Here is a 13,583-nt window from a genome sequence, read left to right as displayed (position 1 = left end):
TGCCCCCCAGCCACCTTACAAATAATATATAATAATCATAATATGCAATCAACATTATCTTGAATCATTTAATTTGGTGCAATTATATTTTGAAATGGCTTGTTCATTATTACGAGTGTCGAAGATAAGATTACAATCCATGTGAATATAGAATGGTGTAGCAGCTTTGGCCAAGCATGCGTGACATACCGATGTGATAACAACGACCGCGAGACAACAGACAACAATGGAGGACATCCAGCAGCTCTTTTTTTCTTGCTCAAGTTTTTGGCTGTTTGTCGCAACAAGACGTCAAGCTGTGTATGAGAATAGACTGCTGGTGTTGAAGAGACACAGGTGGTCGCAAGGGAATTTTTCTGTTACCCAATCGGCTGACTGTCATGGGTGGAGCCGGTCTAGTTCCACCTGGACAGTACTGATCCCTTCTTACTCTGATACCCCAAGGGAAGGGTACCAGAGTCTCAAAAAATGCAATGGTTGGGGCTGGTTATTTTTGTACGATTGCTAATGACCTCTCAAATTCTGACTATTGGTTTAACCCCTAATCGGCCAAAATATCCTAAAAATGCAATATTTTTTTTTCAGTCAGTTCTAGTTTTGTGTTGTACCAGGTTGAGGACTTTTTTGATAATTTATAAGTTTTGATGGACCCTCCACTTGTTATTTTTCTAAATATTTCGTATAATACGGAGAAATATAGAGATGACACTGGTGTGTGATGTATCTCAGACTGAGAGATGAACAAGTACAATTTAAAGAAGTTAGTTAGAATGGAAGTCTATGGGAAAATGAGCACTACTTCTCACTTGATTTCTAATGTCAATAAACATTTTCCTGAGGAGTAAATGGTCTCACTCACGAGATTCAGCTCTTCTTCAACAGAACACAATATCAGTTTTGTACACCATCTTCTCATTTAGTGAATAGTGGACAATAAAGCAGAGAATGTGTGATTGACAGCTAGTATCGTTCAATCGGTGCCTGGTTGCAGGTCAGTGAATTTCTGGTTTCAAATACCATCAAGTCACAATGGCTTCACTTTCGGAATCTCTAGTTCTCATAACTAGAGTCCAGCAAGGAGGGAAGCAGCATGGGCATCTCAATGTATGAGAGGCTGTTTGAAAAATAATTCAGTCTTGTGCTCACGTTACATCATACTCTCTCACAAACACTACTATAGTCACGCACACTTACTATCATACTCTCTTACACGCTGTTATGGATGCAACAACATGATAGTGAATGTATGAGAGAATGATATGCAATGTGTGCGAGTATAGTAGTATGTGTAAGAGAGGTTGATTGAAACAGAAGTCAACTTGAATTTTACGTTTCTAATTGGCTTATCCGGATTGTTTGTGAATGATATTGTGGTCTACCTGGTCCGTGTCAATGAGGCAATTGGACTTTAAATAACATTTTAACCTCTTCCGATGTGATAACAACAATGTCAGAAATTTCAAACCGTAATCAACAGCCCTACATCTGGGTAGTTTTGTCAGTGTTTGGATGTGTGTACCGGCGTTCACTTGAACATGAATACCCTGGACTTCAGATCAAATGGTCAGATTTCAATTACATTCGTGATATAGCGTTTACGAGGACGGAGAAAAAACGGCGTTGACGGAGAAAAACAAACAGCTGGATCCGCTGGCATTTTTTCTAAATGAAAATAGTAACACGCTCCACCGGTAGAATTGTCAACATGAGACATGGGAACGCTGTTTTTTAGTGTGTATCTGCGTCATTACCTTGTTTACAAAGCCCTGAAGGTTCAAAACAAACATTTCAGCCACTGCTGAGAACGCTGTGTTTTATTGTAATCTCGGGCTCAGCGAGATCTCTGAAAAAACCCGGTCCGTTTACGTAAACAGCGGTTCTCCGGAGCAGCAGATCCTCCTGCTCCGCGCACTAGTCCGGGCACATCCGGTTGCGTACATTGAACCGCAGAAGAAGAATAACGTCTGTTGTGGAGGTGTTTCACGAGCGACAGTGTCTTCTGACTCTGGGTCTGACCCCGGGTCAAAGTCATAAAAGGGACTGCGGCGGGGAGTCGTGACGAAGCTATTTTTAAACACTGTTAAAACAATGTTTTGATAATGAGGGGCAGTGCATCCACCGTTCCAGAGGGGGGAGCTGTGCTTCTGAGAGCGGGTGTGCTGAATATACTGGCCAATCACAAGACTCTGTCTTCTGGGTGTGAGAGTTAAGTCTGAAATATCGCGGCTGGGAAACACCGTCAGAAAAGAGGATTTCAATCGGCTCGTTTACAGCAACTAGGAGGTTTTTGACCATAAAAACAAGTTAATGTATGTAAGTAGACCTCCATAACTAACATATATGCAACAGGACCACTCTATGTGAGCTTTAAGGGGGAGGTATTGGGACGGAGCCAACATCCTGAATCTACAAGAAAAAAAGAAAAGAGGCAGCACCACACAGCTGGACAGTCTGGGTCTGTCCTCCCGTCTGTCCTTTCCGTCTTTTTCACTTGCAATTTTCTTTCTTCTCCTCTCCTCTAATTTGACCCAGAAACACATAAGACATGGATGGATGGAGAAAAGAGAGAGAGAGAAAGGAAAAATTGTCAGACAGTATTTCCATTTCTTTCTTTCTTTCTTTCTTTCTTTCTTTCTTTCTTTCTTTCTTTCTTTCTTTCTTTCTTTCTTTCTTTCTTTCTTTCTTTCTTTCTTTCTTTCTTTCTTTCTTTCAAAGAGAGGCAACACCATTCTCTACTCTGCAGGTCAGAGAGGGGACAATTAAGTGTGGAGGGCACCAGGAGTCGCCGACAGGTGATGAATGGCTGGGCCGGCTGCAACTGACAATATGCAGACAAGCCACATCATTTGCAAATAGATGTGGGGAGATTGTGTGTGTGTGTGTGTGTAGGGGGGAGTTTAACCCTTTCCGGGATCATTTCTCACAGAGGAGAGGAGGGAGGAGGTGGAGGAGGTACAGCCACCTGCCCAGCAGAGAGGCTCATTTGTTAGAACTGATGGTGGCTCTCAGACAGCAGCACAGAGCTCTGGGGAATACGCTACAGCATCATTACATCACCATGTTGACCAACAGCCTCGCACACAAATTCAGTGTGACGGAGTCAAAGTCGGCAACGACGCCCGCTCACTTTCACCTCTGCTTTTTATACCACGGCTACACTACTGAATCCTGCTTTAATGTCTTTTCTGTTAGTCTTCTCTCTTTTTCCTCTGCTTACAGGATGATGGTAAATGTCAGGAGAAGCTGCTGTTGTTGCTCTAGTTAAAGGTCCAGTATGTAAGATTAGGTGACATTATTTTAATCTGGCGGGTATGGAATATAAGTGAATAATATCATAATACGATTGTATAATTATTGTTTTCATTACCACAGAATGAGCCTGCTCTGTTTACAGTCGTCTCCATAGTCTTCTCCATATTAACCCCGTATTGCTCTTGATGACTGTGAAAGAGAAATAGAAAATGCACTGCACATAGATGCTTTGGGTGAATGGGTGAATGACAAAACTGTAGTGTAAAACAGTTTTGAGTGCTCATCAAGCACCAAATAAAAACAGACAATTTACCATTTCAATTTTCAACACTGCCCCTTTAATGCTGAGCTTCATGACATTTACTTTGGAAAGAGTTTAGAGTTGCTACAAAGGTGACAGTTTAATGGGGTAGTTTTTTTTTTTTGAAGCGTGTTTGTATGAGTATGACTAAAAAAACATGGCTGCCAGCAGGAACACAGGGAAAAGAGATTTTAGCCACTTATCTATTTCAGCAAAATAAGAATATGTCTACTTCTTCTCATGCCTCATGGTCATATCCAAAGATTCAGAAATTTTGGAAAAGGGTTCATGAGATTATCACAGAGGGTAATAAGAATGGATTTTGAGTTTTGCCCCAGTCTTTACATATGAGGTGACTCTAAGTCCATGGCCCATATCCTAAAACCTTGAGCCAATTGGATTCAGACAAGTTTAATGATAGGCAAACAGATGATTATGAGGAAGTGGAAAGATGCAGAAGGCCCGTTGTTTCAGGACTGGCTTACAGAGCTAGGCAAAGTATGGGCTTTTGAAAGAATGTCCGCTTGTGAACTGAACATTTGTTCTTCTTTATGTTCGAAATAAACTCAACTAAACTTAGAATTCCTCCTCACTCCAACTCAAACACAGACACTCTCTCTCACGCATGCACACACACACACACACACACGCACACACACACGCACGCACGCACGCACGCACACGCACACGCACACGCACACACACACACACACACACACACTCAAAGGTGATGTCTTTGTTTTGCATTTTGCAGGCGTTGACTGTCTTCTTGATGGATCTGTTGTTCTGTGGGTGACGGAGGCTGGAAAAACACTCCTTGTGTTGTCATGTATTGTCAATTAGTAAAGCTATGGTACAGTATGATGAAGTATTTTTTTTTTACATTTCCATTAGGAATAGTACCAAAAAAACCAGCCCCAATCTTTGGCACCCTTCCTTTTGCCTACCAGAGTAAAATGGTACAGTAAGATCCGACAGTCAGCTGATGGGCAACAGAAAGACGTCACTCCCTTGCAACTGGTATTTCTTCTTAATGAAAATGGTCAATAAAACCATTTTCATTTCATTGAGATCATCCACCAGAGGTGGAATTTAATCCTTTCTTCTTTTTTTTTTTTTCAAATTTATGGCCCTCCTCGCCCCAGTGTTGTGCGGGTTGTGTGTTGTAGTGAATGTTGTCTAAGGTGTGAGTAAAATCTTTGGGGGGGGGGACAATGTGCTCCACTGCTGGCTGACAGTGAGACTCCACACCCCTGGGGGGAATTTAACCCTTTCAGGTATAAGCCTATTTTTTAGGTCTCTGCTCGAAAATTGCACACTCATAATTAAATAAGTATATCAATATATATAGCACCCACAAGGTCTATTTGAATACTTTGTACTGTAAATAATAAGACATTAGACGCCCTACTTTTAGGCTGGAAGCCCTAAAGATGCTCTATGCTTTTCCCCCCGTTTCCCCCGGTAACCACCGAATCGATGTTGTGATGACGTATGCAAAAGCTGAGGCCAGCACGCGCCTGTCTATACCCACTTAGACTCTGTCCAAGATCAGTTTGGAACACCAATAAAACGCTTCCAACAAGATGTGAGTACACTGTGGAACAGCACCTATTAAACGCTCGATCCTCGTCATTAAAATCATTATGTATGCGTCATATATGGATGTTGGGATAAAACTGAGCATAGAGAAATGATCCAGTCTGCGTTGGATCATATGGTTTTACATGCCATTATGTAAACATTATACAATAAACACTATGAGGGGCAGGCTAAATGATGTTTGTCCAGATATCTACACGGTAAAGTAAGAAACAGGAAAGTAAAGTAATAAGTAGTGAAGTTACTTGTGGGATTTGCTAAGATGTGTAAATATCAGTACATGTGTACTGGTGAAGAGTAAATGAAGATGAACATTGAAAAGAATGCAGGTTCGTCTGAAATAAAAAGGTATTTCAGGATGAGTACCTCTTTGGAATGATGCAACTGCAGCTATAAACTTCAATCAAATCAAAGTAAACATGTGAACGTCATCTCTGCAAAGTTTGACTTTGATCAAGTGATGTGGAACAACATTAGAGAGGTTTTGGTTTTACAAATAGTACAGGCAAGGCCTTTGTCACATTTTAGAAACATCTGTGCCATTTGTATTTTTTCATGTATTAAACTCCTTTTTTCACCTTTATATCACTATTAGTGTTTAATAAAACAGTTGGTGGCTTTATTTCAAAGTTCTCTTCCATTCCAAAAACGAACACCAGATATGTGTCTCTCTCTCTGTTGAATGACACCTCTGTGGCTTTCAAGATGGTGGAGTGAGTGGCAGCACTTTTGAAGGCTCTGGCCAAAAGTCTTTTGTTTAGTCCTTGAATCGTGAATGTGATGTGCAACAACCCAGTATTACATTATATAAAGTATTTTTCCAAAAAATAAGAAAGAGAAAAGAAGAAGAAGAAGCAACAAAGTTTTTATGAAACACGTGCCTGCCAGCATGTTTGATCACGACTAAGACACCCCAGATGTCCTTGAAGCATGTAATGATAGTGATATTGAAGATACCGAGGTGGATAAAGAAACTTCCAAGGAACGAAGATAAAATTTGACCCACACCCCAGTAAAAAGCCTGAATCCTAAAAAGATGAAACCGCAAGAGGAAAGAAGGACGGAAGATAATTCCAGTGTTTCTGGCCTTCATTCTCCAAGCAGTACAAGCCTTATCCCGAAAGACGGATGAACAGACAGAACTTCTAAAGAATTTCGAAAGACGTATCGAAGCAAACACAGTGGCTGTTACAGAGAATAAGGAGGAGATCTCTGTGCTGCAGAATAAAGTCTCCGAGCTACAGAAAGAAAACCGTTCACTCAGATACACTCAGAGCAAGTCCATTACAAAAGACGCTGGAATCTGAGACTGACTGGTTTTCCAGAAAAGGAAGGAGAAGGTGCGAGCGAAACTGTCATCGGGATTCTTACAAGAGTTGTACCGCTGTCTGTGGAGCGGCTGCGTGAGACAATGGATACGTTCCACAACAACCGAGCTCTGTTTTTTGCGCAGTGGTTTTTGGTTTGTGGGCGGGCCATATGAAGCTGTTTGCTGATTGGCTATTAAATTGTGTGTATGGTTATTAAATATATCGACTGTAACTGTGATTTCTCCCGCTGTTTATGTGTTTTAAACATATGAACCGTATCTATATAGGGCTTACTTGGCGTGCCACTCGGACCACTGTTTATAGACGTACTCCCTCCCAGTTGTGTGTCTTTATTTGATTAATTTGGCAATACAAAGACTAACCCCCGATTTCCACCGGGCGCGTCACCGAAGCCGATCGCTGCCACTATAATGAATGTGAGCATTTCCACCGGGCATGCAGCAAATTCTTGTGTGAATACGGCTGGCTCGCAAGGCTGCGCTGGGCTGATGGCAGCGCGCCTGGCGGGGATTTAAGTTGGGCAGAGAACGCGCTCGGTGGAAATTCAGGGTTATCCTGTATCTCATACCCATAATGCATTAAACTAGACATTTTCGTCCCATTTGGTTTGGTTGCTCTCACACCAGAGGAACCGTACCAAAGTAGGGCGGATAAAGCGGTCCGAGACCACCCCTTGAGGCAGGTCTCGGACCGGTTGATTTGGTGCGCGACCTTTAAAGGGGTGCGCTGTAGGTGTGAAAGCATCCTTAAACAAAGGTAACAGATAAACTGTCGTTGTTTATCTGTTACCTTACCTATTATGTCTTTGCACTTTATGTCACTGGTTTTTTATTCACAAGTATTTTATTTTTGCAGCTTATATCACATAAAAGCTTTGTTTATACTTGTGTGAGATGCCGCGCGACCATACAAATATGTGCGGAGGCGTTTATGCTCAGTGCGTTCAGCGTGTTGTTCTCTGCAGTATTCGCCGCAGCGGCAGGGGGCGTACAACCAAAATATCCAAATTGTGCTGCAGTATAAATGTCCGCTGCCTAGCAACAGTAATAAACAACAATTTTCCGCATATCAATTACATTGGTCTCAAAATTACTGTCTGTCTCTCGGTGTTTCATTTATTGGGACAAACATCCTCTGCTTTTTTTTAATTCACATCCTACAGCAAAAAGTTCCTGAAATGGGGCGAGTGCACTGTGTGAAATACAGGGTGGTCTGGACCCTCCTGATTAACATTTAAGACCCCCTGAAAGTCAGCAAAAATATGAGGGGGGTCTAAAAAAAAAAAAAAAAAACTCAATTACCAATTGTCATTAAAACAATTTTTTTTAAAGTTTACTATGCCTAATATTCATCCATCCATCCATCCATTATCTACCCCTTTATTCTCCACCAGAGGGTCACGGGGGGTGCTGTGCCTATCTCAGCTGACATTGGGCGATAGGCGCGGTACACCCTGGACAGTTCGCCAGTCCAGACAAACAACCATTCACTCATACTCTCACACCTACGGTCAATTTAGAGTGACCAATTCAACTAATCCCCATATGTTTTTGGACTGTGGGAGGAAGCCAGAAAACCTGGAGAAAACCCACGCACACACAGGGAGAACATGCAAACTCATTGCAGAAAGGTCCTTGTTCAGAAGTTGTTCCAAACGGGGCTAGAAAAAAGGAACCCGGGTCTTCTTGCTGCAAAGGCAATAGTGCTAACCACTACACCAACCGTGGGCCCTGTGCCTCATATGTCTAGTATTTATGATTCAAAAAATGAATTCACAAATATGTTGTTTTTGTCTGGGAAAAGCAGCGCAGGTCCTTTAAACACACAGCGAAGGCTTGTTTTTTATGAAAATTAGCCACGTAGAAGTGAAAGTCATCAGCAAGACTTCGTACAGTTCAGCTCCTGGAGCTCAGTGATAAATGGGATAAGGCCACGGAATGTCGAAGAGAAGGCAATTTTTTGAACTATGTTACAGTGTAATAATCTGCGTATAATCGCAATAAAAAATGTTTTTGGGAGACCAATGTGACCGAATGACCAAACTCCATCCATCCTCCACCCTCCACCTCCATGTCTCTGATCTTCCTCCTGGTTGTGGTGTGATGGCCTGTCAGGAGATGCTGCTAAGAGGGCAGAGCGACGACAAGATCAGCTCACATCAGACCTGATACGCACGTGTAGATTGGTGTGGCTATTTTCTTAAGACTCTGTGTTGACTTCCATTCATTTGGACAGCCTAAACAAAGAGTTAACGACAACCAGTTAATGTCTAACTCTGACCTCAACTTCAGAACCACAATTCAAATGTTATCCCTAAAACTTAACCAGTTCCTCGGAAGTCCATGAGGACTACTGGCCCTGACAGGGTCAGGGTTTATGACAGGAAATGTCCTAAAGAGGGAACAGATACAAGAACACACACATGCAAATACACGCCAGAGGTGAGGCGGTAGGTCTGGAGGATTGTGGGTCAGATCTGGGAGAATTGATGAAGATGAGGTGAGACACAGACAGTGGGCCCCTTCACTGCTTTCTGGTCAGTGTGTGTGTGTGTGTGTGTGTGTGTGTGTGTGTTTCCTCTGACCACATCCATCATTACTGTGGGCCTGGCTGCTCAGGTGGGGACAATGTGTGTGTATGTGTGTGAGACATGATGGCTTTTGACACAGTGGGCTCTCCATCCCGGCAGCCTGACTGTCAAGCCAAATATCTGGAAAAAAAATGGAGAACAATGGAGGGAGGGGGGGAAAGTAAGCGGGCAGGAGTGTGTGAGTTGTTAGCACTGGGACTTAAGGTGAGTAAGTAGTTTATAGTGCCATCTAGAGGAGAGGCTGACATTTACAACAAAGAACTGCTCCTCTGCTCACCCCCTCCCTTCCCTGAGCGCTACGGTATCCTCAGCCGGTCAAATGTCGTCCTCGTTGTCTTTCTCTGTGTCAGCAGATGAGGTTCGTGGACGAGGGAGAGGGCAAGCTACCGTGGCCGTAGCAGACGAAGCGTAGAGAGTGGAGGCGGGACTTCCGCTACAAGTAAAGCGACACTTGATTTGTTCTCTCGTGTTTGTCCTTACAGGCTCCCGTAGAAACATGGCGTCGTGGCAATGCAACCACGTCCCGCGACCATATTATTTTACATGACTTTTTGAAGCACTACGAAAATGAAACAAAAATATTATACAGCGACTAGACAATGCAGGAGCACATAATATGTATACAAAAGTGGATTTTGGGTTATATAAACCCATAAATACTACACATTGTCCCTTTAAGTGGACTAAATCCTGTAACCCTCTCTGTGGAGTCCTCATGTCCTCCCTATGTCAGTGGGACTTTTCTCTCCAACTTTTTCCAACAGTCCAAAAACCTGCAGGTTTGGCTTATCTGGAGATGATAATTTGACTTGAATTTTTTCTACTGTGAATTTTTATTTGTTTTTTTTCTCAGTGATCCAGGATTGGCTGCAGCTCATTCCATTTGGATTAGTGATACAGATAATTTGTTCTTTAGTCTCCTTGATCAAAAACTGTTATTTACTCACAAGTAAACACAACACACATAACATAACACAAGTTATTTCCTTACAGTGCTCAAGTATATGATATCTTAAGTGTTCACTGCTATATCTTGTCTAGTGGCAAGATATAGTGGTAAACCGCATACTCTGCCACACCAAAGTATATAGATAAAATCAACAATTTTAGCTCAAGGAGCTGCCGGTCTGCTGCTGCTTCATTTGATAAGTTTGTGTCACAGAGATGAATTTGAATTGGGACCACATGGACATGCTACACATAAACCTATTGGTCATTTTGCTAGGTGCAGTACATATGTTCAACTAGTAAAACACATATCTAATCAGCCAATTACATGGCAGCAGTTTGGTCCATTTAGTCATGTAGACATGGTGAAGACGAGCTGCTGATGTTCACACCAAGTTGTGTTTACAGAGAATGATTCAAACGAGAAAATATCCAGTGAGCCAGGAATGTCAGAGGTCAGATGAGAATGACCAGACTACTTCAAAAATTATTTAAAAAAAAGGGAACAGTAACTCAAATAACCACTTATTTTTGCCAAGGTGTGAAGAACACATACAGTCAGGTCCATAAAAATATTGGTACATCGACATCATTCTCTTCTTTTTGGCTATATACACTACTACAATTTGAAATGAAACAAACAAGATGTGCTTTAACTGCACACTTTCAGCTTTAATTTGAGGGTATTTCCAAATCAGGTGAACGGTGTAGGAATTACAACACTTTGTACATGTGCCTCCCACTTTTTAGGGGACCAAAAGGGATGGGACAATTGACTGAAAAGCTATTTCATGGACAGGTGTGGGCTATTCCCTCCCAGTTCACTAAATTCCTGGAATTTTTCACTTTGTCCGTAAAACATGTGAGAGTGCTGGCGAGGGCAACAGTATCCAAAAAACACGAAAAGTTCTACTCTTGGCTCCACAGTGCAGTCCTAAACAAACTTCCAGCCTCAGAGGATTTATCTGTGGAGTGGATACATGTTATATGACGGCAATGTGCCTGTTAGAGCCTGCAAATGATCACTTCTCCAAATGCTAACTGCTGTTAGCTCCCAGTAGCATCTGTGACTGTAATTTCCTGCACCTTAAGTTTCGTTTTTAAGGAGGACCTACAGAGATACTACTAAATAGAGCATTCTGAACAGGGCTGTTTTGGCAGGGTGACTGAACTGCTCTGGTGCTTCATCCTTATGGTATTTTGACCAAAAGCATGTCACTGACATCTTCATTAGGACACCAGGGAACTAGGTTAACTTGAAGAAATTGGATGTAATCAGGCTCCTTTAAAATTTGAGTAAAGACAATTTAAAATTGTATAAAAGCCTTAATGTATCAAATGCTTTAAGTATCACCACCAAAGTTCAAATATCGACAACAACATCAAACAATCAAATTTTTACTCTGCATTAAGTCGAGGCCTGCAACTTTGTATGTGGGTGTGGTGTACCAGAAGGGGGCAGTGGAAGACAGTTAATGAAGCACAGGCTAATTATACAAGGACCACAAGGCCTTGACACAAACAGTCTTCTCTTTGTCTTCATATTGCCTTTACATTTTCTTTTTCCAAATTGATAAAATTGCGACAGCATCCAGCTACTGACTAAAGTCCATTAGCAAGTCCTGCAGCTTCTTCCCACTCTCAGAGAGAACTTCTCCAACAAGGACCTTTAAAGCTGACAAGTCATGTCACTAAACCTTGAGTCAAGTGAAGTCCACATTATGAAAAGCTGCTTTCAGACCTGCAATGATACTCTGGAGATTTTCTGGGGGTCAGCAAACATTATCCAGAGATTTCCCTGCTGTTATCAATGTTTGACCCAGACAATCTCCCACTGCATATGTCATATGTGAACAGTCTGAACCCAGTTCTGTGGATCCGGTTGTAGTCTGTAAACGACTCAAGTCTGAGTCAACAAGGTTGTGTCACACTTCGATTCCAATATGGTCCTCAGTGCTCCACTTGTAAACTTATAAATATGTATATGCTCACTCTCTTGCACCAAAGTGCAAGAGAGAACATCAGTGATTTTAGCTTGCAAGGGCAATGTAGCTGCAGGTTTACTGCTGCCTCATTTTGTAAATCCAACGATTTCAAACATGGATGTCACAAAATAATGCAATTATACTTACCAGGGCCAGCTGTGGATCAACTGGTTGGAAAAAGTTATCATACATCGAAGTTTGGAGACAGCAACAGGGAAAAACGGGAATGCCACCTTTAATTTCTGTACAGACCTAGCCCGGCGTATGCCAGACTGGATGTAGGACTGGCAATTGGATAGACTTACAAACAATCAGACAAATGATCCAGATGATGTATGCAGAGTGAGTGAAAACGTGTCAACAAACGTTGCTTGTTGTAGTTTCCCAGGAATGATGGCTGTCTAGTGATGGCGTCTAACGACTTTTGCCCAGAGAAGCTCCGTGGAGCAAGTCGCTTAAAATGGAAGCAACAGTTGAACTGGAAGACAGCTTCTCTTCCGTGGCTGCCATGTTGAATCTACACAAGTTGCTTCTCTGTTGCCATTCTGCTAAGTCTGCCTCGAGCGGGCCAGGGGTTTGAGATTGGTTCCCTCTTTTTAGGAGATTCTGAAGTTGGCCAAAATGGTGTTCTTATCAGCGAAAAATCCACAAATCATCCTGTTATCATCCTCCATTTATTAACCTCATCAAACGTTGGGTCTAGTAGAAAATGGCAGCATGTATTCATGTGATTTGGCTCAGGATATTCACTGTATTGTTCTATTTGTCCACAAGAGAACAAAGTTCTGGTTTAGGCAGCAAATGTCACGTCAGTACTGGAGAGGGAAAGTGACATGAGAGCATCTTTAAAACAAAAGCGTGGACTTGGCTCAGCGTTACTGTGTCTGAGGACAGAGCTAATTGTGGTGAATACAGAGCTTTGGCAGTGCTGCGCTCCTTCTATCACGTGCCAGGGTTTGTATGTGCATGTTCTGGGCTGTGCATTCCCTCACTTTGTTTTTTGCTTGCTCTCTCTGCTTCCTCCAGGGACCGTGGTGAAAGTGGGCCTGCCGTCCGGCTGCCAAGCAAACCTGATTTAGTCACACTTGGCTGCCGTTCCTCTTCAGCAAAACAATCATGTTTGGTCCAGTGGATGGTGGCCGGTGGCCGACCATCGGACTGCAAGTTCACGTACTGGGCCAGATGCAGCACTGCCTGACGCAGGTTTCCAGTGGTTAAGCTGCTTGTGTTTTATGTTCCGGATGGATCATCCATTTATGATGATCCGACTGCTAAACTGAGCACTGATGAGGTCCAGCCCTCTGGGCCACTGTCTACTGTCAGTGTCTTTTTTCATCTCAGAGCTGAAGCTTGTGTTAGCTGATGTTTAAGGGTAAATTCCAACTCCTTGCTTAACCCTCAATCTCAAAAATGCGCACTCCCTCTAGTCCAAGTGCTGTCCCAAAAAATTAAGTTGAGGGTCAAATTTAAGGGCTGTATCGCCCTCAATATTGAGATTTTCCAAGACCACCCTTGGGAGCAAGGGCTACCCAGAATGCATTGCGTGTTTACATAAGAAAGATGGCGTCGAAAGC

The 13,583-nt window shown here is 42.5% G+C and overlaps 1 protein-coding gene across 1 annotated transcript in view; it reads left to right on the top strand.

Annotated features, from left to right (window-relative positions):
- setd3 (SET domain containing 3, actin histidine methyltransferase) overlaps positions 1 to 13,100 on the top strand; it is a 46,240-nt gene extending 33,140 nt beyond the window's left edge. Inside the window, exon 12 of the mRNA XM_083907453.1 lies at positions 13,036 to 13,100. Within this exon, the coding sequence (XP_083763579.1) occupies positions 13,036 to 13,088 (53 nt within the window). The 3' untranslated portion in view covers positions 13,089 to 13,100. The remainder of the gene's footprint in view (positions 1 to 13,035) is intronic.
- The last annotated feature ends 483 nt before the right edge of the window (positions 13,101 to 13,583 follow it).

This window comes from Microchirus variegatus (assembly GCF_963457635.1).
Source record: "Microchirus variegatus genome assembly, chromosome: 21".
In the NCBI taxonomy this organism is placed as follows: Eukaryota; Metazoa; Chordata; class Actinopteri; order Pleuronectiformes; family Soleidae; genus Microchirus; species Microchirus variegatus.
The sequence above is the reverse complement of the archived record's forward strand: the minus strand, read 5'-3'. Positions and strand labels throughout refer to the sequence as shown.